The sequence below is a fragment of the Paroedura picta genome, chromosome 3 (assembly GCF_049243985.1).
Source record: "Paroedura picta isolate Pp20150507F chromosome 3, Ppicta_v3.0, whole genome shotgun sequence".
In the NCBI taxonomy this organism is placed as follows: domain Eukaryota; kingdom Metazoa; phylum Chordata; class Lepidosauria; order Squamata; family Gekkonidae; genus Paroedura; species Paroedura picta.
Genome location: NC_135371.1, coordinates 80,961,297 through 80,987,500, shown reverse-complemented (window position 1 = coordinate 80,987,500; position 26,204 = coordinate 80,961,297). Strand labels below are relative to the sequence as shown.

The window sequence follows — 26,204 nt, the reverse complement described above, 5'->3', positions numbered from 1 at the left end:
CCAGATATTCAAGAAATTGTTTTGAGAGTGTTGAGAAATGCTGGCTCTTTCTTCTTGGGGAGGCCTACAAGTGAGACCATAGTTCTGGACAGACAGGTGACTAATGTAGAGATAATGGATGCATCAAGGGCAGGAGTTTTTGGCCAGGGGACCAGCCCCTGCACATTATCCCAGTAGATTTACAATGTTTTCTAAAAGTGCTCAGATCTTGCTGAAACTTGAAGCGTTTGCTAGAAGTGTTTCCCTGTAAATTTTCTTGGTAAAAAAGTGAGCAATGAGGTCATCATGGAAATGTTTATTAGATCATTATCTGTTACAAAACATACATTTTCCAAACCTTTTCATTTGTGAAAAACAATAAAGAGGGCATTTCATATTCTGCACATGATGAAGTACACTTTGTTTTATCATTCTAAGAGTTTGAGCAGGTATCAGTGTTATCTCCTTTGTCTTAGCAGTACCAACTTTCTACTAAAAGACCCTTGCAAGGGAACAATGTGACATGCCACTGCCTCTTGTTTAATTTAACAGTGCAATCCTAGATAGAGTTATACTCTTATAATCCCATTGACTTCAGTAGATTAGAAGAATGCAGCTCTATTTATGATTGTTCTGTACGTCTCTTGTTTTTGTACTGATATTTACCTTGGATCTCCACATATGTCATCATGGGTTGGTGTAGCAGTGTGTGTAGCTATGACCGTGCTCATGCACTATGCATGCACTCCACCATATGACAATACAGTGCTTGTTGAAGAGTTTGTTTCAAAGTGGGAGAGGAACTCATAAGCTTTTAATCTCTGAGCTGTGTATTAGAAACTTCCATTTGTGGTCAAGTCAAAAAACAAGTAGGTGAGATGTTTTTACATTGTACAATAAGACTGAATAGTCATAGCTATGTATATTAATTTTATTCATAACGCTTCTGTTCTGTCCTTCACTTAAAAAATGCTTTCCATTTACAAAATTTAAAATCACATATTTAAAAGTATGAAACATCTCAGCAACATTTTAAAAAGCAGCAGCCTACAACAGACACTCTTTCTGTCCCCACAACAGACTGAGAGAGCTCTGAGAGAACTGTGTCTGTTCCTAGGTAGGGATGTCAGTCCCCAGGTGGGACCTGGGGATCCCACAATTTTACAGCTCATCCCCAGGTGATGGAAATCAGTTCCCCTGGAGAAAATGGCTGCTTTGGAGTGGGGACTTCATGGCATGATACAACACTGAGGTTCCTCCCCGACCCAATGTCTCTTGGATCCATCCCCCAAAGTCTCCAAGTTTTTCCCAACTCAGAGCTGGCAACTAAACCCCAAGGTCACTCAGCTGGCTGCATATGAAGGAGTGGGGAATTAAACCCAGTTCTCCAGATTAGATGTTGGTTGGGACTGTCACAATCTCCAAGTTTATGCTACCTCACAAGGTGGTTGATATTGATAAGATACAGGAGGGGAAGCTACTTTGGTCCCAATTAGGGGGGAAAGGAGAATGCAATTTAAAAAAATTAGCATAATTTAATTTTTTATTCATTATATTCGTGTGTCATCCTTTCTCCAAGGAGCTCATATTTGTATTCAGAGGGACTTGTCAGCATTTGGAACTTTAATCTGTCAAGATATACCAGAAAGAATAATAGTGATTCTGGCTCAAGCGCCTTCCATGAAATGTAGGAAGCAACTGTCAGTGCTCTCTGCCGCTTTCACTGGAATGTTTCTGAATAGAACGGATCTATGATATTTTGTAATTGGAAATTGTTGTTTTTGGAGTGCATTTGACAGGGCACAGCACTGAATAGCCCTATTCACCTCCCCAGTAGGATCCTGAACTCTTGTGGCATTCATGTGTGAAAGGGATTTTGTTTAGAGAGGCAAGCCAAGCATTTGCTTTGAAATAGCCTGAATTCCCATTCCACCCCCCCCCCACACACACACACAACAAATTAGTGTGAGATTTCTTCCCTCCTACAAAAGCAGCAGATTAAATAGCCCTTTGCACCCTTTGAACTGGCAGAAGAGACACAAGTTTTACTTCTGGATTGTCTCAGTATGAATTCCAAACTACTGGTCATTTTGAGCAGCTGCCTTCTTCTCTTTGTCTTTGGTAAGTCTAAATTCTCGTCATTCTCTCTTCTTTTTCCTTTCCTACTAGCAATGTACTTGTTGCTTTTCCTCACAAGGAAAATCAAGCCACTTGTATCCTGCTGTATATCGGGAGCCCGGGGAATCTAGTTGTGGAGCTAGGAAACGGGGAGCCATGGACCAGTATTCCAACAAAGTCCCAGCAGATCTAGGTCAAATACTAGGAAAATAATTAACTGTGGAAAGGATGAGATAAAATAATGTTGCTCAGCAAATCTGTGGCATCACCAAAGGAGCTTCAAAAGTAAAAGTGAAACTTGTACCCAAAATTTTTGAACATGCAAATCAAGAGAATTACTTGACAAAAAGGATTCTTGCCAAAGTTATACCTTCCCCCGATTTTTAATAAAGCAGAAAGCATTACCTGAGTGGCAGAAACCAACTCTTTCACATGGGAAATTAAAATGATTAAATTGCAATGTTTTGTAAAATCAGAGGTATTATATTAGATATTATGAAGCCTCATGGCAAAGTCCAGTGAAGATTCAGTTTGTTGTTTAACTGAGCCAACTTCCAACTCTGATCCTTTAAATATTTTCCTTGGATAGATTGACACTGGTCAGAATATCTTTCTGCAGGTATATTCCAGAGTCACCGACTATCTGGAGAGTATGGAATCAATTAAAAGTCAAGCATGGCTTCGACATCTCATACTGAATTGGACTGACTGTGTGGGGCCCAGCAAGCATAAACAAATGAATAGCCTGATTCTACAAATGGTTATGAGGAAATAAACCCTACTGAGTTCTGTGTGGCCCACTCATTTGTAAAACCTCCTTTTGAGGTAAATTGGGAAAGTTGAATGTGCACGTTATTGCTATGATAGTATGTCAATGTTTCTCTTTGTAGCTGAATGCAAAAAAGAAAAGACTTCCAAAGGTATAGAGAAGAAAGTCATGAAGGAGTCCAAACCCAGAGAGTCCAGCCTTTTCAAAGCAACTAGTCAAAAGGTAAAACAGGGCACACCAAAGCTACTTGAGAAGAAAGGTCGCGCCAAATTCACTACTGCTTCTAGTCAGGGACTGCAGCCCACATCCATTTTGACTCGTATGGTGGCAAAGGGGCAATTCCAGAAGGTGGCTGAGACCTTGGTGCTAAGAGCCGGGCAAACTCTGGACCTCCGCTGCAAAGGAAAGGCTGTCAAATGGAGATTCCCGGTCTACCTCGAGGAAGATGAGGAGAGGCGTCTCCGGTGAGAGTTGACTGCATTTTAATTTGTTGTGCCATGGGTTTTAGTTTCGGGGTGTTGTGGTAAAAGGCCACATGAAAGCCACTTAACTAAAATTGCCTATCATCTTGTATTGGGGAATTCTTAGAGAAAATGGGGGATTTTCTTAGACTGGAGATGAATTTCCAAGACTCTGGTTAGAACAGCCTTTTTTAAGTGCTGAGAAATCCCTGAAGCATTCTTCAGGCTTCAAGAAACCCTGGAAGTGGTCAGCAGGCCACACCTTCCCGTTTACCCCTGGAAGTCACATGTCACCAGAAGTGATATCATCAAGATACTCCCACCACATTTGACATCACCAGGCCACTCCCACAGCACAGGAAGTGACAGCACAGAAATGTCTTCAGACGATTTGTGAAGAGACCCATACCTGCACTGTGGGCTGGCTAACAGTTTGCTCTTCTTCACCAAAGGGAGCCTGCAGAAACAGGGCTGGGATGGACCTATGCCACTTTGTTGCCTCCCCCTGCAGTTAAAATCAGAGTACCTACCTCTCTGGATTCCAGTTACCACCATGTGCAATGTCCCTCAGCTAGCAAGGATTTGTATGGCCAGCGTCCCTCCTCTTCCCACCCCCTCCAGGCCCATCATTGGGGGGGGGGGATGGGACAACATACCCATATATGGTCAGATCACTCAATTTGATTTTTAATTTAAAAACAAACTAACTAATTCCCACCCAATTGGTGAAATCCTTCCAGGGCCATTGTGAAACCCCAAGGTTTTATGAAACCTTAGTTGAGAAAGCCTGGGTTAGAAGAATAGCAGAAATGACATTTTAATCTTGGCGAATGTCATGTCTCTCACTCCAACCTCTGTACCGGTCTCTTATTAGCCTTTCTAGCTGACTCACTCAAGCATGATTGCAAATGAAATAAGCAAAAGGTGACTGATGGAGAAAAGCAAAGGGGCACTCTTTCCTGAAGGCCTTGCAAAAGAAACTTTGTGGCCTTCTCTTTCAGAATCAAGGACTTTGAAAGACACAGTCAGCTCATTGTTGTCAACTCCACTGCTGCAGACACTGGCGAGTACAGCTGTTGGTCCCTGCAATGCCTGGATAGGGAGTGTCGTGATGGGGCGAATTGGATGGGCAAAACATTCATCTTCTTCACAGGTCAGGCTTCTCTGCATTCAATGCCTTCTTTGGCCAGCTCCGTAGTCCACTTAGTCCAGCATCCTGGTTCCTGTTGCTTAACCAGATGTGGAACCTGCCTTAAATCCTGAAGTACTCAGGGAAAAGGTAGGGATACAAATATGTTAAAATAAACTTAAAAAATAAAGATTCCTCTATCATTGCCACTAAGTGAGTGGCGTTCAAAGATTCCCCCCCCCATCAAGCCACATCTGGTTTATGACAATCCTGTGGTTTGCCACAGCTTGCCTCTATATCGCAGCCCTGAACTCCCTTGGTGGTCTCCCAAGCTGGCTCTTGTACAAGCGTTTGTCTGCAGGGTTCATTCTGCACTACCTTTGTCCCTAAAAAAGCAATGCTGACTCTTGATGAATAGACCCAGGAGAATGGTACAGGCCCTGTCTTTGTATAAAGAAGCTACAGATAACAAGAGTTTTGCCCACCTGTTCAGACACCGGAAGAGGAGCTGTCTTTTTGTGTCTTTTTTGTGCTCTTTCCTCAGACCCGCAGGAGCTATTTGTTCCCACAGAAGATTACTATGAAGTGATACAACTGCGTACCAACCACCCCACCCTTCTGCCCTGCCAGGTGACCAACCCGCTGGCCAAGGTTACATTGCACCGGGAATTTCCACCTGAGAAAGTGGCCGTGGATGGGACAGACATCTCCTTTGATGCTAAGAAAGGGTTCACAATCCACCGCCCTCAGCCATCCCTGGCAGGGTCTCTCTTCTGCATGGCGAATGTGAATGGACTACGGCAGATCTCCACCAAATACATGCTGATTTATGTGAACTGTAAGTTGTCTTAATGATGTGCCATGTGTCCTTAAAGCGCAGAAAGCAAGTTCTGTCTGCCTGCCCTTGTTAGTTTAATGTTGCCGGTAATCAAAATGCCAAAATCAAATTAATTCTGCTTGAGCGGTCTTCCCCTACTTCTGTGTGAAATTGTGAAAATGAAAAAGGGCTGTGAGATCCATTCATGCAATATGCTTATGAATCTGAAGGAGTATGAGTCACGTCAGAGTCAGTCTGAATGGCAAGAGGCTTGCTGAGACAAAAGGACAGGAGAAGGCAGCAAAAGGACCTCACGAATTAAGAAATATGGAAAGGCATAAAGAGATTCATGTCCTAGAGTTTCAGCTAGTCAAGCAACTCTAATGTTAGAGGAAGGTCTTTGGCTGCCTGTAGCTGGGAATGGCTCAGATTTTAGAGACAGGAAGAAAGAGACAGGCGCGACTGCCGGGGGCTCCCATGCCTAGCTATATTTTAAGTACAGCGGGCTTGATTACTAGTATAAACCATAATCTGTTAAGTGCTCCGAGACAAGTCAGTACCAAACTGCTGAGTTGAACTAATTGCAAAGGAGACCCAAAAGAAGAATGAGGCAGAGAGACACTTGAAGGAAAAAGGGGAAAATAGGTGGCAGGTAAAGAGGACAATTAACCCTTGCCTCTGTCTCTTCTCTGCAAATCCCCCTGCTCAGATTTTTAAAACCCTTTCTACTCCCCTGCCCCCCCCCCCCAAAAAAAAACCTGAACTCCAAATCTAGAAGTGAGCCCAACTGTGAAGAAACCATGGTGGGAGGTAACATTTTACAGACAAGACCCTTGAGGTGGGTTAAGTACTATCCCCCCTGCACCAATCTCCCTCAGTAGTTATCTCCTCTTCTGCACTCCACTCCAGTCTCATAAACCTTGGGAAACACAGTGTGTTTGCTAAGAGTGGCCTTCAATGCCCCTCTGAAGGGACGTTTTGCAATGTTTTCTAACTAATGCCAAAGTTTCCCTGAGCTTGGTCTGGTTGAGTAATGAGTCTTGCTGTGCATATATGTATAATTTTGAGCAGGACTTTTCAGGACAGTTTTAGAGAGTAGCTGCTCACAAGCAAAGTGCTTTAAGGGCTTTGTAAAGCAGATTTCAGTGGCTGTGCCACGTGGACTGCAAAATGGCCAATAATCCTTTTCAGACTAGTTTTCTAGTCTCCCTGATTAGATGTTTCAGAGAAATCACATGCCAGTTTAAAAAAAAAATATTTCAGAGATGTCTTTGCTACATCGAATCATAGTTGGAAGGGACCATATAAGCCATCTAGTCCAACCCCCTGCTCAGTCCTAAAGCATCCCTCACAAGTGCTTGTTTTGACAGCTTAAAGACTGAGAGTGGAGCTCACCACTTCCATAGGCAACTGATTCCACTGCTGTACTACGCTTACTGTAAAGAGTATCCTGCAATAATTCACAAATAAAAAACTGAGTCTTCTGGGCACTTTTAGCATTCAGTTTCACAAGCGAGCCCCCATTATACACTGTGATGGCTGCTCATCATCTTGTCTACTGCCCTGTGGTGGCTTTGGAAGCAGGACGTACAGTTGTGCTTGTATTAAAAGCTACCTTTTCTCAGAATTCCCAACCATCTCAACAGTGCTTAAAATCACAACACTGCAACCATTCTTACAAAATAGCGACAACTCAGGTATATGTGATAATATCTGCTCTGTGTGTGCAAGCATTGTGTTATGTATAAGGTTAGTTCAAAGCCGCCACGAAGACTCCAGAAGTGGATGAGATTAACTGGGTGTTTAGCTCGCCTTTCCTGTCTCTTATTGCCCTAATCAAAGTCACATAGCCCTCCTCTCTCATTTTTGATTCAGGAGGGAAATGAATAGGCTACTGTAGATTTTCCCCTGATATGTGCATGTTTTCCCCAAGTGTATATGATGGGCTATTCAACAGGAAAACAGCATGGGGAAATGGATTAAAATCTCAGCACAACATCCCCAGTCTGCTGCAATTGCTTTGCGCTCAAAGAGGCAAACTTCCAAGAGATTCGATCACAGAGCACTTGTTTAATTTGGCCCTGAGAAGCAGAACTAGGCTGGAAAGATTGTGGCGTCATCCCTGCCAACAGTCCGTTATTTTGCTCCATTTGGGAGGATTGTGAAATTTTGCCATGCCAGTGTCCTCGATGTAAGAAACTAGCAAGGGTTTCTTATCAGCAATGCACTCATGGCAGAAACGAGTACATATTGGTTAAACAAAGGAAGTATTCAAAAGGAGGTGGCAACTTCTGGTATGCTAAGTGTTTGTTTTATTTTTTGACCCTGCAGACCCCTCCTCAGTTCCCAAACCAATTGTCAGGCCCTCAGGTGTGTCTACTCAGACTGGAGCCAATTTCAATGTTACCTGCACAGTATTTGGGGAACCAGAAATTGCTGTCGATTTCACTTGGGAATATCCTGGACAAAAAGTAGGTGATGGGCTGGGTACAGATGGGGGGAGTAGACATGGGAAGAAAGAGATGGCGTTTCCCACACGGTAGTACTCTTTCAAGTTGTTTTGCTTCACTACTGATCTGTGGTATTTTCCCCTTGGAAATCTGAACAAAAGGCTAACATGACCCATGACCCCAGAAATTGAGGGGATGCAAAGCTAATTGGGTTGACCTCCTTGAAAAAATGAGGGGGGGGGAGAATTAATTGTTCCTCTTTGCAACTGGGTCACATGGTTTGCCCACACTAAAATATTTTTCTGAATACAGAAGTGGATATTAATATACCTCCACTCAGCACCCTCATGCACTGTGGGAAAATGATAACGTTATTAATGACAACTCGTTTGTTGTGACATTTTATTAAACGGAAGTTTCTTTCTTTTCAAGTAACCTTGATTCTTAACTGTATGTGGTGATGACAGTTAACGAGGTCTGTACCCATTATATGTGACATTGGACTTGAACTTTAGGGTCACTCTAGTTTAGTAGTTTTCAACATTTCCATACCCCTCAGCCGTTAGCACATAGAATCAGGAAGGGGAGCCAGACTTACCACTTCACTTATTAAGGTTGGATCAGTGGACTGTCACCCTTCAAGGATCGCTGCCTTGTCATGGCAAGGGGGCTTGTGTAGCTCAGTGAAGCTATGAGCTATGCCGTGCAGTGCCACCCAAGACAGACAATCATAGCAGAGAGCTTTGACAAAAGGTGATCCACTGGAGAAGGAAATGGCAAACCACTCCAGTATCTTTGCCATGAAAACTCTATGGACAGTTCCAAAAGGTAAAACAATATGATGCCGGAAGATGAGCCCCTCAGGTCGGAAGGTGTCCAATATGCTACTGGGGGTGAGCAGATGGCTAATACGAGTAGCGCCAGAATGAATGAAGCAACTGGGCCAAAGCCGAAAGGACGCTCAGTTGTGGAAGTAACTGGTGGTGAAAAGACAGTCCAATGCTGTAAAGATTTTTATTCCATAGGAACCTGGAACGTCAGATCCATGAATCAAGGCAAGCTGGATGTGGTTAAACAAGAGATGACAAGACTGAACATCAACATTTTAGGAATCAGTGAACTAAAATGGACAGGAATGGATGAATTTAATTCAGATGACCATCATCTATACTACTGTGGACAAGAATCTCGGAGAAGAAATGGAGTAGCCTTCATAATTAATAAGAGAGTAGGAAAAGCAGTCTTGGGATACAATCCCCAAAATGACAGAATGATCCCAGTTCGAATCCAAGGCAAACCATTCAACATCACAGTAATCCAGGTCTATGCCCCAACCACTGCTGCTGAAGAGGATGAAGTTGACCAGTTCTATGAAGCCCTACAACGCCTTCTAGAAGCAACACCAAAAAATGATGTGCTTATCATCATAGGGGATTGGAATGCTAAAGTAGGAAGCCAAAAGATAACCGGGATAAAAGGCAAGTTTGGCCTTGGAGTACAAAACGAAGCAGGGGACAGGCTGGTAGAATTTTGTCAAGAGAATACAATGGTCATAGCAAACACTCTTTTCCAACAACCCAAGACACGACTCTACACATTGACATCACCAGATGGTCAACACAGAAATCAGATTGACTACGTGCTCTGCGGCCAAAGATGGAGAAGTTCTATAGAGTCAGTAAAAACAAGACCAGGAGCTGATTGTGGTTCAGATCATCAGCTTGTTGCAAAATTTAGGCTTAAATTGAAGAAAGTAGGGAAAAGCACATAGGGCATAATCATCTGGGGATGATTATGAGCATCCCCAGATGATTTATGGGGCACTTTATGAAATCCCCAGATTTCGGCCTCACTTGGAGTACTGTGTTCAGTTTGAGGCACCACAGTTGAAGAAGGATGTAGACAAACTGGAGCTTGGTCTGCTTAGCCTGGAGAGGAGACGACTGAGAGGGGATCTGATAACCATCTTCAAGTATTTAAAAGGCTGCCATATAGAACAATTATTTAAAAGGCTGCTCCTCTTCGTTCTCCTCCCCAGCTGCTGCCTCGGGGGCTGCCCTGCCACTCTGCTGCCAGCTCAACTTTGGTACTCTCCAGCGGCCGCCATGGCTGGGGCTCCCCCTTGGCGTGGCACTGCACAGATACTGCTGTCAGCGCCCTCCAGCGGGCAGCGGGAAGACAGGGGCTCCAGCAGGAAAGAAAGTGGAGCAGGAGCTCAGGAGGTGGAGGCGGCGACGTACCTCAGCAAAAGTCTCAGTAAAATTGTCAAGCATTGATTGGTCCCTGGTGATAAAAAGGTTGGGGACCACTGTGGATCAGAGTTGTTCTCTCTTGCCCCGGAAGGACAGACCAGATCCAATGGAATGAAATTAATTCAAAAGAAATTCTGTCTAAACACCTGGAAGAAGTTCCTGACAGAGTGGTTTCTCAATGAAACAGGCTTCCTCAGGAGGTGGTAGGATCTCCATCTTAGGAGATTTTTAAACAGAGGCTGGATAGCCATTTGACAGAGAGGCTGATTCTTTGACGGCTCAAGGGGGTGAAAGGTGACAGTGGATGAGCGATTGGGATGGGAGTGTCCTGCATGGTGAAGGGGGTTAGACTAGATGACCAAGGGGTCCCTTCTAACTCTATGATTCTATGACAGGAACTACAGTCTTCTTGCTTTCTATGAAAGCATGATAGCTGCAGGCCTTCCAAAAAGGAACAAGATATGGCTATTCTAGAAGGGCTTGCAATGCAGGAGGTAAAGCCCATTCATGAAATGGCATCATATATGTGCAGAAGTCAGGCTGTTCTAATTCACAGCCCAGCGGTTTCTCATACTATTTTCAGTTTGTCCTTGCTGTGACAGTACTTTTTATCAGGATACTCGTCCATGATATGTATGATTTCGTGTTGCTGCATTGCTTTACAGAAGTCCCAATGGGGCCACATTATCTCTGTCACTGCCTTTGGTCAACCAACCACTGTAAAACCTAAAGACCTTTCAATTGTTGTTAGTGAGCCATGCAATCCTAGCTGAATCTTAGGATGACTAAACATGGAAGACAAAGGTAGACCTGGCCCAGTGATGAAGTTTTGCAAGGTATAGGAACCCTGGCACCCTGATGGCTGCAAGCATCCTTGCCACCTTCTTTCCCGTTCTTTGCCAAGATTTACTGCTTCTGTAGAGTGTATGGCAGTTAAGATGCGTGACTACATAGCATGAAGAGATGCATGCCTTTCGGGACCTCCCTAGGTTCCACAGGGCACAATATGCTGGTCTTTTTTTGGTCAGCTTTTGGGTGACTATGATATGCTGATAGGCAGCGGAGATGCTTCCAAGTTGTGTTTTCACCAATCACACAGTCTACCCCGCTTGACAGGGGATCAATTTTCAATTATTTTATTTTTTATAAATGTATTGTATCTTTTGTTATGTTTTTACTGGTGTACTTTATATGTTGTTAGATGCCCCGAGCCCAGTTGGGGGAGAGGGAGTGGGATATAAATTTGATAAATAATAACGCTGAGGACAAGAGAAACAAGAGACACAGACATTTCTACAGTCGCTGGGATGTGGACACCCTATCATATTGTCTCTCACCCATCCTTAAGCCTCCCAGCAAAAGAGACGTTCAGTTTGCCTCATTGATTGGTGTCTATTTCCAGTGCTCTAGCACTGACCATTACAGGTGGGAGGATGTCTCATAGACATTTAAATGCTTGTCTCTGGTCAGAAATATGCCCTTGCATCCCTTGACTGGCCTCAGGTGTGACTCAGATTTCATCATAGCAGCACAGGACGCTATGGGGCACCTGACTCAGCAAGTCCTCTGCTACGAGTGCTCCAAGAAGAGTTTTCTCAAACATTTTTTGTTCTTCACTTCCAGATTGGTAGGCCACCGTATGTCCATGAACGCACAGACTTGGTGAGACGTGGTGGGCAGGTGCAACAGGAATCTGAGAGTATTCTCTATATCGATGAAGCCCGTGCTGTAGATGATGGATTGTACACTTGCATTGCTGAAAATCTGCAGGGCTCCTCCAGAGTATCTACTCGTGTCCACGTGCTCCCCGCTATATCAGCTCCCAAGAAGGCAAAGTCTGGGTAACCATGCTTGGGCATGCAGAGTCTCAGGTTCTGCTGGAGATATAAAGACTGGAGGGATGTTTTCTCTCATATACCTCTTCATGTGCTTAGTTTACTCATTAAAGCAATAAGATTTTTCCCAAGCAGAGACAAGTGTTACTTTTTACTTGTAACACACTGTGAAAGACAGCAATGCTCTGCTGATAGCTCTTCTCCCTGACAGCTAGTTTTCTACACAGTAGGAACTTATTTTGTTTAGAACACAATTCACCAAATGATTCTCCCCCAGCAGTCTGAAGTGACACAGCCTCAAACAGCATTTCAGTGAGTACTAGTTCTTCATATCTGTTCACATGATAGAACACTCAGTTCAATATACTGACCATTTGTAGGTCCTGGATCTATTGCCCATCATCTTCACTAGAACTTGGAAGTACCCTCCCTACAAGAAGGCACAGGGCTTCTGATCTGCTTGCCAGGCCATATAAACATTCCTGTGCTTGTAGCTCTTAAGAGGGGTCCTTACTCTTTATTTGGGATATCCCAAATGTAGAAAACAGCACAAGTCCTATAGCACAGTCCAAGGTGGATTATTAGTTTTAATTAGATTCTAGTCCAACAGCACCATTGGGACCCACACATTTTTCAGGCTATAACCTTTCAAGTGTCAAAGTTTCCTTCACCAGACAGGAGTCAGAATGGAGACCCTTTTTTAGCCCAGCCAGAAGATGGAAGGGGTGTTGAGAATGCTTATATAGGAAGCAATGGCACAACACATATAGTAATCAACTTGGATAGCACAGAGGGGAATGCTTTGGGGAAGAAAATTGGCAGCTGTAGTGTGAAAAGAATCCTGTGTCTCTATTCAGTCCAGGGAGGCACTATTGTTCTGAACTTGTGAATAAACTCAAGTTAAGCAATCTTGCATTGTAATTTCCTCCTGACATTTCTTTCGTTAAGGGCTGCGATTCTTAGGTCAGTAAAAGAATGACCTGGAAGATTAAAATACCCCCCACACACTGTTTTTTTAGTGTTGCAGTTTTTAATGTGGTATTTATGCCCATCTATTCTTTTGTGTAGGGACTGGCCTCTTTGCTCAAAGTAGAGAATGGAAGGGCTTTACTGATCTGGAAGATGGAACAAGTGAATGAGTTTCAGCATACTCAGGGCACTGTAACAGGCTGAAAATTTGAGCATGTGGGTTACTGGAGGTGATGCATAGCACATGCATTCCAATCCCTTTAAAATATCCCTACAACCATCCCACAGTTTCTTATCACATGAACCATACCCAAAGAGTAATTGTCAATGGTATTTCATCAGAATGGAGTGAGGTGAGCAGTGGAGTGCCACAGGGCTCAGTACTGGATCTGGAACTTTTCAACATTTTTATCAGTGATCTGGATGAGGAGGGACTACTCATTAAATATGCAGATGATACCAAACTGGGAGGAGCAGCAAACACCCCAGAAGACAGAGGCAAGAGTTCAATCAGATTTGAACCTGCTGTAAAAGTGGGCAAATGAGAACAAGGTGCAATTCAATATGGAGAAGTGCAGAGTTCTACATCAGGCTCACAACAATGAGAAATCTGCATACTGGATAGGAGATACACTTCTGGGTAGCAGTGTGTGTGAACATGATCTTGAGGTACTTGTGGACTGTAAGCTAAATATGACCAGCCAGTGTGACACAGTAGTAAAAAAAAATACGAATGCAGTCTTGGGCTGTCAACAGATGTGTCACATCAAAATTGTAAGATGTCATGGTGCCTCTGTATACCAGAATGTCAGTCTGCACCTGGAGTCCTGTGTGCAGTTCTGGAGGCCTCAAGTCAAAAAGAACATGGACAAAATTGTGAAGGTACAGAGAAGAGTGACGAGGATGATCCGGGGCCTGGGGACCAAACCTTATGCTGGCCACCCAAGTGCTGGCGTTAACCACAACATCAAAACATAAACATCCACTTTCTTCACGCTGCTAACAATTTTGTCCAATTCAGATTGAAGTTAATAAAAACTTATGACATTCACCAGTTTTTTTGAGTGAGCTATCCCCGTGCATTGACTTCTTCCATCTACAAAATTTTGTGAATTGTCCTTTATAGGCAGGAACGAAAAGCATTAGAGATTCTTACTGGGGACATCCAGGGTATGTGGCTTCACAGTGCACAATGGTCCAGATACCACGTCATCATGCTGGGAGAGAACAGTGATAAAATTTCTTACCTGAAATAATGCACCTTTCTTCAAGATAAATTATTTTCACCATTCAGCCATAGATGGGATTAACACTGTCTCAAGAGACGATTGTACAATTTGTATTCCCCTGAAGTATAACTGATACCTTAGGAAGAGTTCTGGTTCCACACAAGTAGCAGAAATCAGACTGGTAGCCTCCTACACAACAGATGGGCTACAAAACCAGTTGCATTCTGCCATCTATACATGATATTACCCCAAATTCAAGATAAAAGACGTGGTTATATCTGGTCCTGTAAATCCATGAGGGTCCTGGTGCTTATGGAGCAATTTAGTTTGGCTGCTCACAAGCAATGCAAACTTGATTTATATTTTCTTAGACAGAAATTAAATATTCATTGGTTTTCCTCCAATACCCACTTTGTCCTGACCTTCACAAGGCTGTGTTTTTACAGTATTCACTACATTCTCTGCTTACGCTGTACTACATATCATTCCTACCATTGCACACTGCATACAATGTGTGGATTAGAACCCATTTTACAACCACTTTGTTCTAATCCAAATGAAACTTTTCTTACACCATTAGACATTTTTGCTATGCACTCCTACCAGAATTTCAGTGGTCTGGAGCCACAAGAGCTCATTTCTTTCAAATTACTGTTGCCTCACAATCTGTATGGGGACCTTCTATTGTGAGTTTCCTGATGTTGTTTCAAAGCATCCATTGATTTCCAGACATTTTTGTTTGACTTTCATCTCAAATGACAGAAAATCTCACCTGATAAAGAAATCTTGACCTTCCAAGGCCACCACCTGCCATTTCAATTGGAAGATCAATTTTGGTTTTAGAAGAAACTGGATCTGTGGTGTCCTTTTGATGTTCTCTCAGATGTGAGGCAAGTTTTCATCTGTGAGCAGTTCCCACATAGCTAGCAGTATAAATGACCCACCATGTAAGTGGGGTCAAATTGTACAGATCTTTCCCACAGAACCAGCCCACACACACTGTCTCAAAATCAGTGGAGTGAGGGAAAGACTTATGCAAGCAACCTCACCTACACAGTGAAGACATTTAAATATTCCTCCAGCTATGAGGAAACTGCTCACAGATAATGGTCTAGACTTCTGCTAAGAGAAAGCACTTAGAAAAGTTTTCACTTCTGAGAATAGAAAGTAGGTAACCTTAATTAGGGGCAAAAAGTCTAATTGCACATGCTTTCCCAGGCACAATTTCTTGTTTTCTGTGACTTCTTTCCACCTATAAGAAGACGAGCTGGGTTTTTGTACCCCGCTTTTTACTACCTGAAGCAGTTTCAAGGGCTTACAATCACTTCCCCTTCCTCTCCCCTCAACAGGATGAGAGAGCTCTGACAGGACTGTGACTAGCCCAAGGTCACCCAGCTGGCGGCATCTGGAGGAAGAGTGGGGAATCAAACCCGGTTCTCCAGATTAGAGGCCCCTGCTTTTAACCACAACAACAAGCTGGCTGTAGCTATTGAATATTAAAATCAACAGTAATTGTGACACCAGCATCCCTCATCTGGCATGAGGTAGTTTGTTCTCCTTGGGAGGACAGCGGGGGGGGGGGGGGATCCCAGACTGCTGTTAATTTGCATACATGACTCATATGCAGGTCTAGCATTGTCTCTTGATGAGTGTTAAGGCAGGAAAATCTCCCCTCTTTAAGCTACTCACTTTACCATCCTCAAGTGTCAGAACCGTGAAGTGTACAGAGCATGTGGTACCTCTGGATCCCTTCTCCTGCCACAATCTCACAGCTCTGGGTCTAGTTCAGAACTAGAATAAAAGGATGGAAGAGTCTTGTTTTTAGCCTCTTCCTCCACTCTCAACTCTCAGTAGTTGTACTGCTATGTAGCTATGAGTGGAGCCTCAGTGGAAATGGGGAAGGTGTGGGAAGGATCACCACTCAGCATTCTGTACAGCAACTCTTCCTTTTCCCGGAGAGCTTGTTCTCTCAGCTGTGACTCCTTCTCCATGGCCTGACGAATAGTGATGAGTTCATCAGAAAGCTGCCTGTAAAGCAAGAGTACACAGTGGAACACTTTGGAGCACTTTAGATATTGTAGGGTAGGTGGCAAGACAGCAAGAAGAACCCAGTTTCATTACATGAATTTCCTCATCTTTAATGGTCCTGAAAACAGGAAGTTTGAAAAAAAATGAAATAATGTTCAGAAAAAAGGTTTGTTTCCCCCAAAAAAACTTTTAACAGAGGAAAAGAATCCTTAGGCAATTTGGGAGAGGTACTGCAAAAGGACCTGGCTCATTCAAAGTCAGGACAATTCTAATTTAGAAAACACTGCTTTGAGTCTCCATTGGCTATGCTATATCCTCACCTAAGCAATCTGATTGTTTATAGGCTCGGCCATCATTATACTGACTACATGATCCCTGGTTGGCTGGGATCATTATTTTCAGACAATCCTCCATTTTTGTTTTTGTTCTTTTAAAGGGAAGCCATGGTAGCAACTGATCATAGAATAGGACAGATAGGAAACACGATGGATGTTTTCACATTTCACCCCACTGCATAATTTTGAACTAAAATCACAAAAGGCAAAAATTAAAGCCATGACATAACTTGGGGCCAGCATACCCGAAGTATTGCCTTTTCCTCACCCATCTACCCTGGTCATCTTTGGAAACCTTGCTTTGAGTGGCCCTGCCATCTGAGGCTAAATGGGTGGCAACCTGAGAAAGGCTTTCTTGCTCATGTTGCAGAAATTTTGGAACTCCCTCTCCAAGATTTGTATGTCTCCCTCTATTGTTGGCTTCCCACAGTGGGTGAAGCCTGTTTTGTTTCCTTGGGGTACCCCCAGTTACTATTAATGACCCTGTTCCCTGTTTGTATTGTATTTGTATGACTATTTTTTCAATTGAACTGCTTAAACATTTTAGATGTACCTTGTTTTAGATGTTATTTTAATGTTCACCACCTTTGGGACCGTATATGGGTGGAAGGTGGCATAGAAAGGCTTTAAATTAATTAATTAAAATTAAACGTAATAGTCATATCACCAACATTTGGCACAAAACTGTGAATCCTTCATTCACACAGATTGAAAGACTGGAAAAATATAGCAAAGAAAGAGGGAAGAAATAACCTGCCCTTAGAAATAAAGCAAGAGGAGGGAATAGAAAGGAGAAAATTGGGAAATCAAAAGAGATCACAGCTCCCATATATCCCCAGAATATATATAAATAAATAATAACCCAAACCCAATTACTACAGCTCCCATATGTTCCACTTAATTAATTCAATGAAATTCAACCTTAAATGAATCCTTCTTCCGCTCCATCCCAACCTCAATGAGAACCAATATAATGTAATGGCACCCTAATTAAACAAATTAGCTCCAGAAACAAACAAACAAACAAACAAACAACAAAGCTAGTAAAATCAGAACAACCAAACAAGAATCAGAACCAGGGCACAAAAACCCTAGAAATCAATCAGTTGACAATTCAGGGAGAAAACATCAGTCATGGATAGCTCCCAAACACCGAGCTCAACTAAGGCTACAATAACACCAAAGGGGGACCCAAGGGGGTCGGGGATCCCAATAATAAGGGGAAGAGGCAGAGACAGCAGTGGGGGGAGGCTGGACAATAGAAGGGGCTTGAGAAATGACCAAGCTCGAACCCCTCCTAACCTCCGCCCCATCTCTTGAGCCACTAGAGTGGAGGCAAGGGTGAACAACCCACCTCCGACACTGATGCTGTGCAATGCCAGGTAGATTAATAACAAAGCCTTCACTCTGCAAATTTACTTTGCAGAGCAGGGGGTAGACCTGGCATGCGTGACGGAAACCTGGTCCAGAAATGGTGAAATAGTCACTCTCAAAGAGTTGGCCCCTGCCGGGTTTTCTGTCCTCCATCAGTCACGGACCGTGGGGCGGGGAGGAGGAGTGGCAATCCTGATCCGTAATAACATCTCCTTCAGGGCTCTCCCTGCGCCGACAATCCCAGGAATTGAGTGTGTTGGCCTCGGGTGGGGCACAACCGAGAACATGGCCATCTGGCTGGTGTATCGCATGCCCAATGCACCTCCAGATGCCTTGCCTGCCCTGCTAGAGGCGGCCGCCACCTGGACATTACAGTTCCCCAGACTATTAATTCTGGGGGACTTTAATGTTCATGCGGAATTGCTGTCTTCCAGCAACGGGCTGGACCTGGTGTCAGCTATGGCGACGCTAGGGCTCTCACAATTCGTTGTTGGCCCTACCCACCAAGCAGGTCACACCCTGGACTTGATTTTCGGTGCAGGGTTGAGTGTGGATCTGATCACGACTACTGCCATGCCATGGTCGGACCACTATACCCTGAAGACTCAGCTTAGGTTGCCACCTCCCCCTCAATTGGGCGCCGAGCACATTTCAGCTCACCCACGGAGACTTATGGATCCAATGGGATTCCTGAATGCTCTGCGTGACCCAATGCCTTCCGGCACTTTTCTAGATGGACTGGTCAGCGACTGGCATAACAGAACGCTGACTGCCATTGATGAGATAGCTCCCAAACGTCCTCTCTGCCCCCGTCTCAAGTGGGCCCCCTGGTATACTAAGGAGCTCCGCAGGAAGAAATGGGAACTGAGATGGCTAGAGCGAATTTGGAGGAAGACTCACGATGAAAAATCGAGAACATCTTATAGAATGCAGTTAAGAGCCTATGAAATGGCGGTGAAGTCAGTGAAACATAACTTTTACTTGACTAGCATCGCGTCTGCGCACTCATGCCCGGCACAATTATTCAGGATAGTCTAATCTCTCACCATTCTCGATGAAGGGTGCCAAAACAATAGCCAATTGGACATTAGCTGTGAGGCATTCGCGAGTCACTTCGCAGACAAAATCTCGAAGCTTCGCCTTGACCTTCTTCCAACATTAGACACAGAAAGTGAACTAGAGGCCCCTTGGCCGTCTTTGGAGAGAACAATGAGTCACTTCAGATGACTCTCACAAACTGAAGTGGACAGGATGCTAGCAGCAACGAGGCCAACCACTTGCCCACTAGACCCATGTCCATCGTGGCTCCTAAAAACAACAGACATAAGAATAGGAGCCCCCCTCTAGGAAATAATCACCCTCTCCCTCTCAACAGAACTCCCGGACTAAATGAGGCAGTGGTATGCCCGTTGCTCAAAAAACCATCTTTGTCTCCGCAGGAGCTTGACAACTATCGCCCCGTTTTGCATCTAGCATTTCTGGGGAAGTTAGTTGAAAGGGCTGCTGCGGACCAAATATCAACATTCCTGGAAGAAACTTCAGCCCTTGACCCATTTCAATCAGGCTAGTTGCCCTGATGGACGACCTCCGACACCAGCTAGACCGAGGCAGGTCAGCGCTGCTCATACTATTAGACCTGTCAGCAGTGTTTGACACAGTAGATCATGAGCTTCTAGCTCACCACCTAGCCGATGCCGGGATACGGGGAACAGCCTTTAAATGGCTGATTTCCTTCCTCCGGAGTCGCGGACAGAGGGTAGCGATAGGAGAGAGAGTATCTAACCGGCACCAGCTCACATGTGGAGTCCCTCAAGGAGCTGTCCTCTCTCCTATCTTATTCAACAGGTTTGGGTGGAGGTTTGGGCTGGGTTGCCACCTATATGCGGATGACACCCAGCTCTTCCTCCTGATGGATGACCGCCCTGACTCTCCTCCAGAACCCTTAGCCAGATGTCTGGAAGCAGTGACAAAATGGATCAAGCAGAGTCCCTGCAAAGATGGAGGTCCTGTGGCTGGGTAGGAAGGGACCATGGGGGGACCCTGGACAGTGTGCAGCTTTCAGCAACGCACTCCACCAGGAACCTGGGCGTGATCCTGGATGCTTCTCTTACAATGGAAGCCCAGGTCACAAAGGTAGTGCAGCTGGCATTTTACCATCTCCGCCAAGCCAAGCTATTAGCGCCCTACCTGGACCCAGTGCACCTAGCCACAGTGATCCATGTGACAATCACCTATAGACTAGACTTCTGCAACTCGTTGTATGCAGGCCTACCCTTATCCTTGATCCAGAAACTACAACTGGTCTAAAATGCTGCGGCCAGGATCCTCACCAAAACATCATGGAGATCTCACATCCAGCCGATACTCCAACAACTCGGCTGGCACACAGTTGAATTCCGGATTAAGCTTAAGGTTTTGGTAACCACCTTTAAGGCCATATGCGGTTTGGGCCCGGTGTACTTGAGAGACCGCCTCCCTGCCTATCCCCCCAAAAGAGCCTTGCGCTCCGCCTCCTCCAACTGGCTACGGATCCCTGGCCCCAAAGAAGCATGGCAGACCTCAACAAGGGCCAGAGCCTTTTCGGCCCTGGCCCCCACCTGGTGGAACGAGCTCCCTGAAGAGATCAGAGCCCTGCCCGAACTTCCACAATTCTGCAGGGCCTGCAAAAGGAAGCTCTTCCACCAGGCATTTGCTTGAGGGCGACCGACTGAGAACATCTGCTGGGCCCCCCCTCAGACGCCATTCCATGACTGAACAAATTTGATCTCCCCAGTGTTGTTGTTATTTATGTTGTGTTATAAATTGTTACTTGGTTGTTATGATGTATTGAAACTGTATGTTATTGATTAGAAATCCAAATAAATAAATAAATAAATAAATAAAATTTATTTTTCTGTTTAGCCTATTAATTTGAAAACATTCTTTTAAAAAAGCAGTTTTTAGCTTTAATTCTAGAGTGCACACACGGGAAAGCCACATTTACAGGAAGAAAATAATCTATTTCTAAATACATTCCCTATAAAATTCAAAACAACTGTTGGATAACTAACAGTACAGTCTTATGCACACTTACTCGACTGGTTTCAACTTACCCAAAACTGCATTGTTACATATGAATTTCCTCAGCTTTCCTCACAACCCGCTTTAGACAGACAAAGTATGTTTTAGTGAGAGATGCTTCAAGCTTTAAGGTCTTACTTTGCCACTGCCAGGTGGTTCTGCATTCGTACTTGGAGATCTTCATTCTCTTGCAGAAGAGTTTTAACTCTTTCCTCCAGCAACAAGTTTCTCTCCATCTACCAGAGGACAGAGGAGCAATCAAGCAAACATCAAATGTGACAGGGATGTTGAACATGAAACATGACCCAGAAACACCCAGATAATAAAAAGCAGCAAAGAGATGCAAAACTTTGGAGAAATGTTTCTGGAAGGATGGTGGTGGTGGAGGAAAATGTAAGGTTTTCAAGGCAAGAAATGTTTAGAGGTGGTTTGCCACTGCCTGACTCTGTGCCCTAACCTGGCCTTACTGGGTAGTCTTCTATCCAAATACCGGTAAGGCCCACAGAGCTGAGCTTCTGGAATCTGACAAAACTGTGCTAGCCTGGGCTATCTAGGTCAGCTCACTATCCGTGTTCAACTCACTCCCAAAGTTTGGAAACACACATAAGAGCAGAGGGGAGCAGAAAATCACATGGGAGTGAACAGCCACTATCCAAGCAGTTAAAAGGAGCTCTCTGCTTCTTTTCCAGCTCTTCTGTAATCATTTTCTTATCCTTCCCTCTAAAACTACCACAACAGCACATTCCTTTCATGAAGAGGAGGCACATGTATGTGAAAAGTGTGAAAACAATGGTACCAGCACCCTTTCCCAACCCTTTACACAGGTACACATGCACTCTTGCTTTGAATGGGAAAGAAACATGCTAGTCAATCCTTCCCACTGCTTCAAAGCAACTATTTGTCTCTTCCAGTAAAAACATATAACTATACTAGGGGCAAAGCCCGTTGTATCCAGGAATACAATGGGCACTAGAGCTTGGTGGTGGGAAGAGGAAGGGGAGGAGTTGTCCAGTCTGTAAGGGCATGGGGTTAAATGTGTGTGCTGTGTGGGAGGTTGTGGTGGTGAGGTAACAAATGAGGGCATGGGTGTGGAGGACCACAGGTTGACTACCCTTGCCTTAAGGCACATTCACCAAAATGTAAGAACCTCACCTTATCAAATACATTGTAGTCAATTAATCATTTAATATGAAGCAAAGCGATTGTGTTGAGGAAAAGAACATCATTAACTAAGAAGCCCACCAAGCCAGAGAGGGGAATTATCTGAGGTTTATTTGCTAGGGGATCTGAGGGGAACCAGTGCTCATCACAATGACAGTGGATTGAGAAAAACATGGGTCTCTGACTGCATAATCTTCGAGCGCCACAAGATGGCATGTGCGGCTTTAGAAGAGAGATTCCCTCCCTGTGGAGAGAGATGCCACCTGTGGCCACTGTTTTTAATGGTAATACAAAGCAAAAACAAATTTGCTTAAGACATATTTTTAATGCCATCAAAATATTTAAAAATCTGACTAAATGGAACACAATGGATCCTCTCCCCCCCTCCCCCCAATTTTCTATTAATTCTTGGGAACACCAATGGGAGATTAATACAGCACACCCACCACAGTCTCCAGGCTCAACAGCTTCTTGTCCATATCATGGATGCGCTCATTCTTCATCTCAATGACAAAGTGCAGACTTTCTAGTTCTTGTTCCCAGAACTGGCTAGGGCTCCCATAATCCTAGATTTATTTTTTAAGGGAGGAAATTTTTCATCAAAAGGTTGGACCGTATATACATTTCTTCATGCATCCACACAAATGTACAGCACATTGAGCAAAACAGGTACAAGGACCAAACCACAACATTTTGCAGGACCACCAGCTACTCAGTTCACTTAGCACATGAATGAATGAATGCACTGTCATCAAAAAGTACTGGATCAGAGGGAATATGACAATTCAGAAAGATTCTCCCTGTGGTGTTCAATTTTCACAAATACAAATAATCATTTAACAATGCATACGCTAAGCAAACTTAAATGGACTCCGGGGAATGGTAGAGGACAGGAAGGCCTGGAGGATCATTGTCCATGGGGTCGCGATGGGTCGGACACGACTTCGCACATAACAACAACAACGCTAAGCAATAATTAGTTTAAAAAAAAAACTCATCTGAACAGTTTTAGTGGCTGTTCAGAGATTGTTCTAGCAACTGAAACAATTTGTATGACCTCAAATATGCTAGCAGAGCTCCTTCAAAAAATTCCCACTTCAGGAACAATTCCCTTCTATGAATGAAACTGCAGTTCTTACATTATTTCTTTTTCTTTCCATTGATGAAGCTCAAAGGTCCTAGCAATTGATGATGTCTTATGTAACAAAAAGAGTATTTCATTTGTTCAGTTACCAGGCCCCCATATATATTTGGGGCTCCCAAATTCAGAACTTGTTATGATGGCAGGATCTGAAGATGAGAAGATCTCAAATCTACAGGGGATGTTACATAAGCAGGGAACTACTAGATTACAAGGAAGTTCAAAAAACAAAACCATGAGGCACACAAGGGATGGATTACGATGTCTCTACACTAAGGCACAGAGCATGGGAAACAAGCAAGAGGAACTAGTAGTCCTAATAGAGGAAGGGGGCTATGACCTAATAGGAATCACAGAAACTTGGTGGGATAATACTCACAATTGGAATACTAAAATCGAGGGGTACAATCTATTCAGAAGGGACAGACAAGAAAAGAAGGGGAGAGGTGTAGCAATATATGTTAGGAATCTTTATACTTGGGAAGAAATACCTGAGCATGAAAATTCAGTTGAGTGTATTTGCGTAAATATAAAAGGAGTAGGAAATGAGAATGGTATTATTGTGGGGGTCTGCTATAGACCACCAAACCGGTCAGAGGACTTGAATGAGATACTGCTAGACCAAATTACACAATTTTTAAAAAGGGGGGAAACAGTGGTCATGGGTGACTTCAATTACCCAGATATCTGTTGGAAGACCAACTCTGCTAAAAATACAGACGCCGTTAAATTCTTAACTTGTTTTGCTGACAGCTTCATTTCCCAGAAAGTAGAGAGGGGAACCAGGGGCTCTATTTTAGACTTGATTCTCATCAATAGGGAAGAACTGGTAGATGAGGTGGAAGTAGTGGGCACACTTGGTAGCAGCGACCATGTGCTTTTGGAATTTTCAATCGTGGGAAAGAGAAAACCTTTACGTAGTCGAACGTATAGACTGGCCTTCAGGAAAGCTGATTTTCACAGACTTAAAGATATGTTGCATAGAGTCCTGTGGTCAGAAAGACTTAAAGAGATGGGAATCCAAGAAGTCTGGGAGTTTCTTAAAAGTGAAATACTGAAGGCTCAATCACAAACAATTCCCTTGAGGAGAAAAGATGGAAGGAGTCTAAGGAAGCCAAGTTGGCTCCATAAGCAGTTGTCAAAAGATTTGAGGAATAAAAAAGAGTCATTTAGGAAGTCGAAGGAAGGCCTTATTACCAAAGAGGAGTATAAACAAATAACCAATAATTGTAGGGGGAGTGTTAGAAAAGCTTAGGCTACCAAGAAATGCTAAACATAACAGAAAAGGCTTCTTTAGTTATATTTCAAGCAAGAAAAAGAATAGGGACACCATAGGACCACTGCAAGGACAAGAAAATGAAATTATACCATGATGAAGAGAGGGCTGAACTGCTTAACTCCTATTTCTCCTCAGTCTTCTCTTGTGAGGGAAATAGTGCTCAATGTGGCAAAAAGGTAACATAATATGGGGGGACAGGAATGGTGGCCAAGGATTACTGTTGAAGCAGTCCACAAACACATAGAATCATAGAGTTGGAAGGGGTCCTACAGGCCATCTAGTCCAACCCCCTGCTCAACGCAGGATCAGCCCAAAGCATCCTAAAGCATCCAAGAAAAGTGTGTATCCAACCTTTGCTTGAAGACTGCCAGTGAGGGGGAGCTCACCACCTCCTTAGGCAGCGTATTCCATTGCTGATCTACTCTGACTGTGAAATTTTTTTTCCTGATATCTAGCCTATATCGTTGGAGTTTAACGCCATTACTGCGTGTCCTCTCCTCTGCAGCCAGCAGAAACAGCATCCTGCCCTCCACCAAGTGACAACCGTTCAAATACTTAAAGAGGGCTATCATGTCCCCTCTCAACTTCCTTTTCTCCAGGCTGAACATTCCCAAGTACCTCAACCTATCTTCACAGGGCTTGGTCCCTTGGCCCCAGATCATCTTCGTCGCTCTCCTCTGTACTCTTTCAATTTTATCTATGACCTTCTTGAAGTGAGGCCTCCAGAACTGCACACAGTACTCCAGGTGTGGTCTGGTGCTGTATACAATGGGACTATGACATCTTGTGATTTTGATGTGATGCCCCTGTTGATACAGCCCAAAATGGTATTTGCCTTTTTTACCGCTGCATCACACTATCTGCTCATGTTTAGCTTACAATCCACAAGTACCCCAAAGTCTCATTCACACACAGTGTTACCTAGAAGCGGATCCCCCATCCAGTAGGCATGCTTTTCATTTTTCTGACCCAGATGCAGAACTTTACACTTATCTTTATTAAATTGCATCTTGTTCTCATTTGCCCATTTTTCCATTGTGTTCAGATCTCGTTGAACTCTGTCTCTATCTTCCGGAGTATTTGCCAGTCCTCCCAATTTGGTGTCATCTGCAAACTTGATGAGTAGTCCCTCCACCCCTTTGTCTAGATCATTAATAAATATGTTAAGAAGTACCGGACCGAGCCCCGAGCCCTGAAGTACCCCGCTACTCACCTCCCTCCAGTCAGATGAAACACCATTGACAACAACTCTTTGAGTGCGGTTCTCTAACCAACGCCCTATCCACCTGATTATCTGAAAATCCAGATTGCAGTCCTTCAATTTATCAATCATGGGGAACCTTATCAAAAGCTTTACTAAAATCCAAGTAAACAACATCAACCGAATTTCCACGATTCAGCAAACCTGTTTTTCTTTAAATGAAACAAAGTCTTGTGGGCCAGATGAATTGCATCTAAGGGTACTAAAAGAACTTGCAGATGTCATCTCTGAACCTCTGTCCATTATTTTTGACACGTTTTGGAGAACAGGTGAGGTGCCAGACGATTGGAGGCGGGCAAATGTTGTCCCCATATTCAAGAAAGGGAAAAAGGAGGATCCGGGTAATTATCGACCCATCAGCTTGACATCTGTAGCTGGCAAAATTTTGGAACAAATAATCAAACGCGGTCCTTGAGCATCTGGAACTGAGAACTGTGATTTCTAAGACTCAGCACGGGTTTCGCAAGAACAAGTCATGTCAGACCAACCTTATCTTTTTTTTTGAGAAAGGATCAGGGGAATGCCGTGGACATAGTTTATATGGATTTCAGTAAAGC

The 26,204-nt window shown here is 43.9% G+C and overlaps 3 protein-coding genes across 5 annotated transcripts in view; 2 read left to right on the top strand and 1 right to left on the bottom strand.

The window, feature by feature from the left end:
- Positions 1-383, top strand: part of LOC143832308 (cationic amino acid transporter 2-like) — a 30,701-nt gene extending 30,318 nt beyond the window's left edge. For all 3 annotated transcript variants that reach the window (XM_077326525.1, XM_077326526.1, XM_077326528.1), the window contains one exon: positions 1-383. This exon is cut by the window's left edge and continues 1,001 nt beyond it. The gene's annotated coding sequence lies outside the window, so the exon portion shown is untranslated.
- A 1,384-nt stretch (positions 384-1,767) lies between these two features.
- On the top strand, positions 1,768-11,941 carry LOC143832309 (platelet-derived growth factor receptor-like protein). The gene is made up of 6 exons (XM_077326529.1): positions 1,768-2,100; positions 2,988-3,330; positions 4,329-4,480; positions 5,001-5,294; positions 7,605-7,744; positions 11,599-11,941. The coding sequence occupies exons 1-6, from the start codon at positions 2,046-2,048 to the stop codon at positions 11,818-11,820; spliced, it is 1,206 nt and encodes a 401-aa protein (XP_077182644.1). The 5' UTR covers positions 1,768-2,045; the 3' UTR covers positions 11,821-11,941.
- Positions 11,942-12,377: 436 nt separating this feature from the next.
- The window catches only part of CCDC69 (coiled-coil domain containing 69), an 82,639-nt gene continuing 68,812 nt past the window's right edge, over positions 12,378-26,204 (bottom strand). Inside the window, exons 7-9 of the mRNA XM_077326530.1 lie at positions 22,413-22,532; positions 20,944-21,041; positions 12,378-16,036 (exon numbers count right to left, since the gene is read on the bottom strand). Coding sequence (XP_077182645.1) covers positions 15,871-16,036; positions 20,944-21,041; positions 22,413-22,532 — 384 coding nt within the window. The 3' untranslated portion in view covers positions 12,378-15,870. The remainder of the gene's footprint in view (positions 16,037-20,943; positions 21,042-22,412; positions 22,533-26,204) is intronic.

Coding starts and splice junctions, on each gene's coding strand:
- LOC143832309 (XM_077326529.1), top strand. CDS start 2,046: ATGAATTCCAAACTACTGGTCATTTTGAGCAGCTGCCTTCTTCTCTTT. Junction 5,295..7,604: donor CATGCTGATTTATGTGAACT/GTAAGTTGTCTT, acceptor TTGACCCTGCAG/ACCCCTCCTCAGTTCCCAAA. Junction 7,745..11,598: donor GGGAATATCCTGGACAAAAA/GTAGGTGATGGG, acceptor CTTCACTTCCAG/ATTGGTAGGCCACCGTATGT.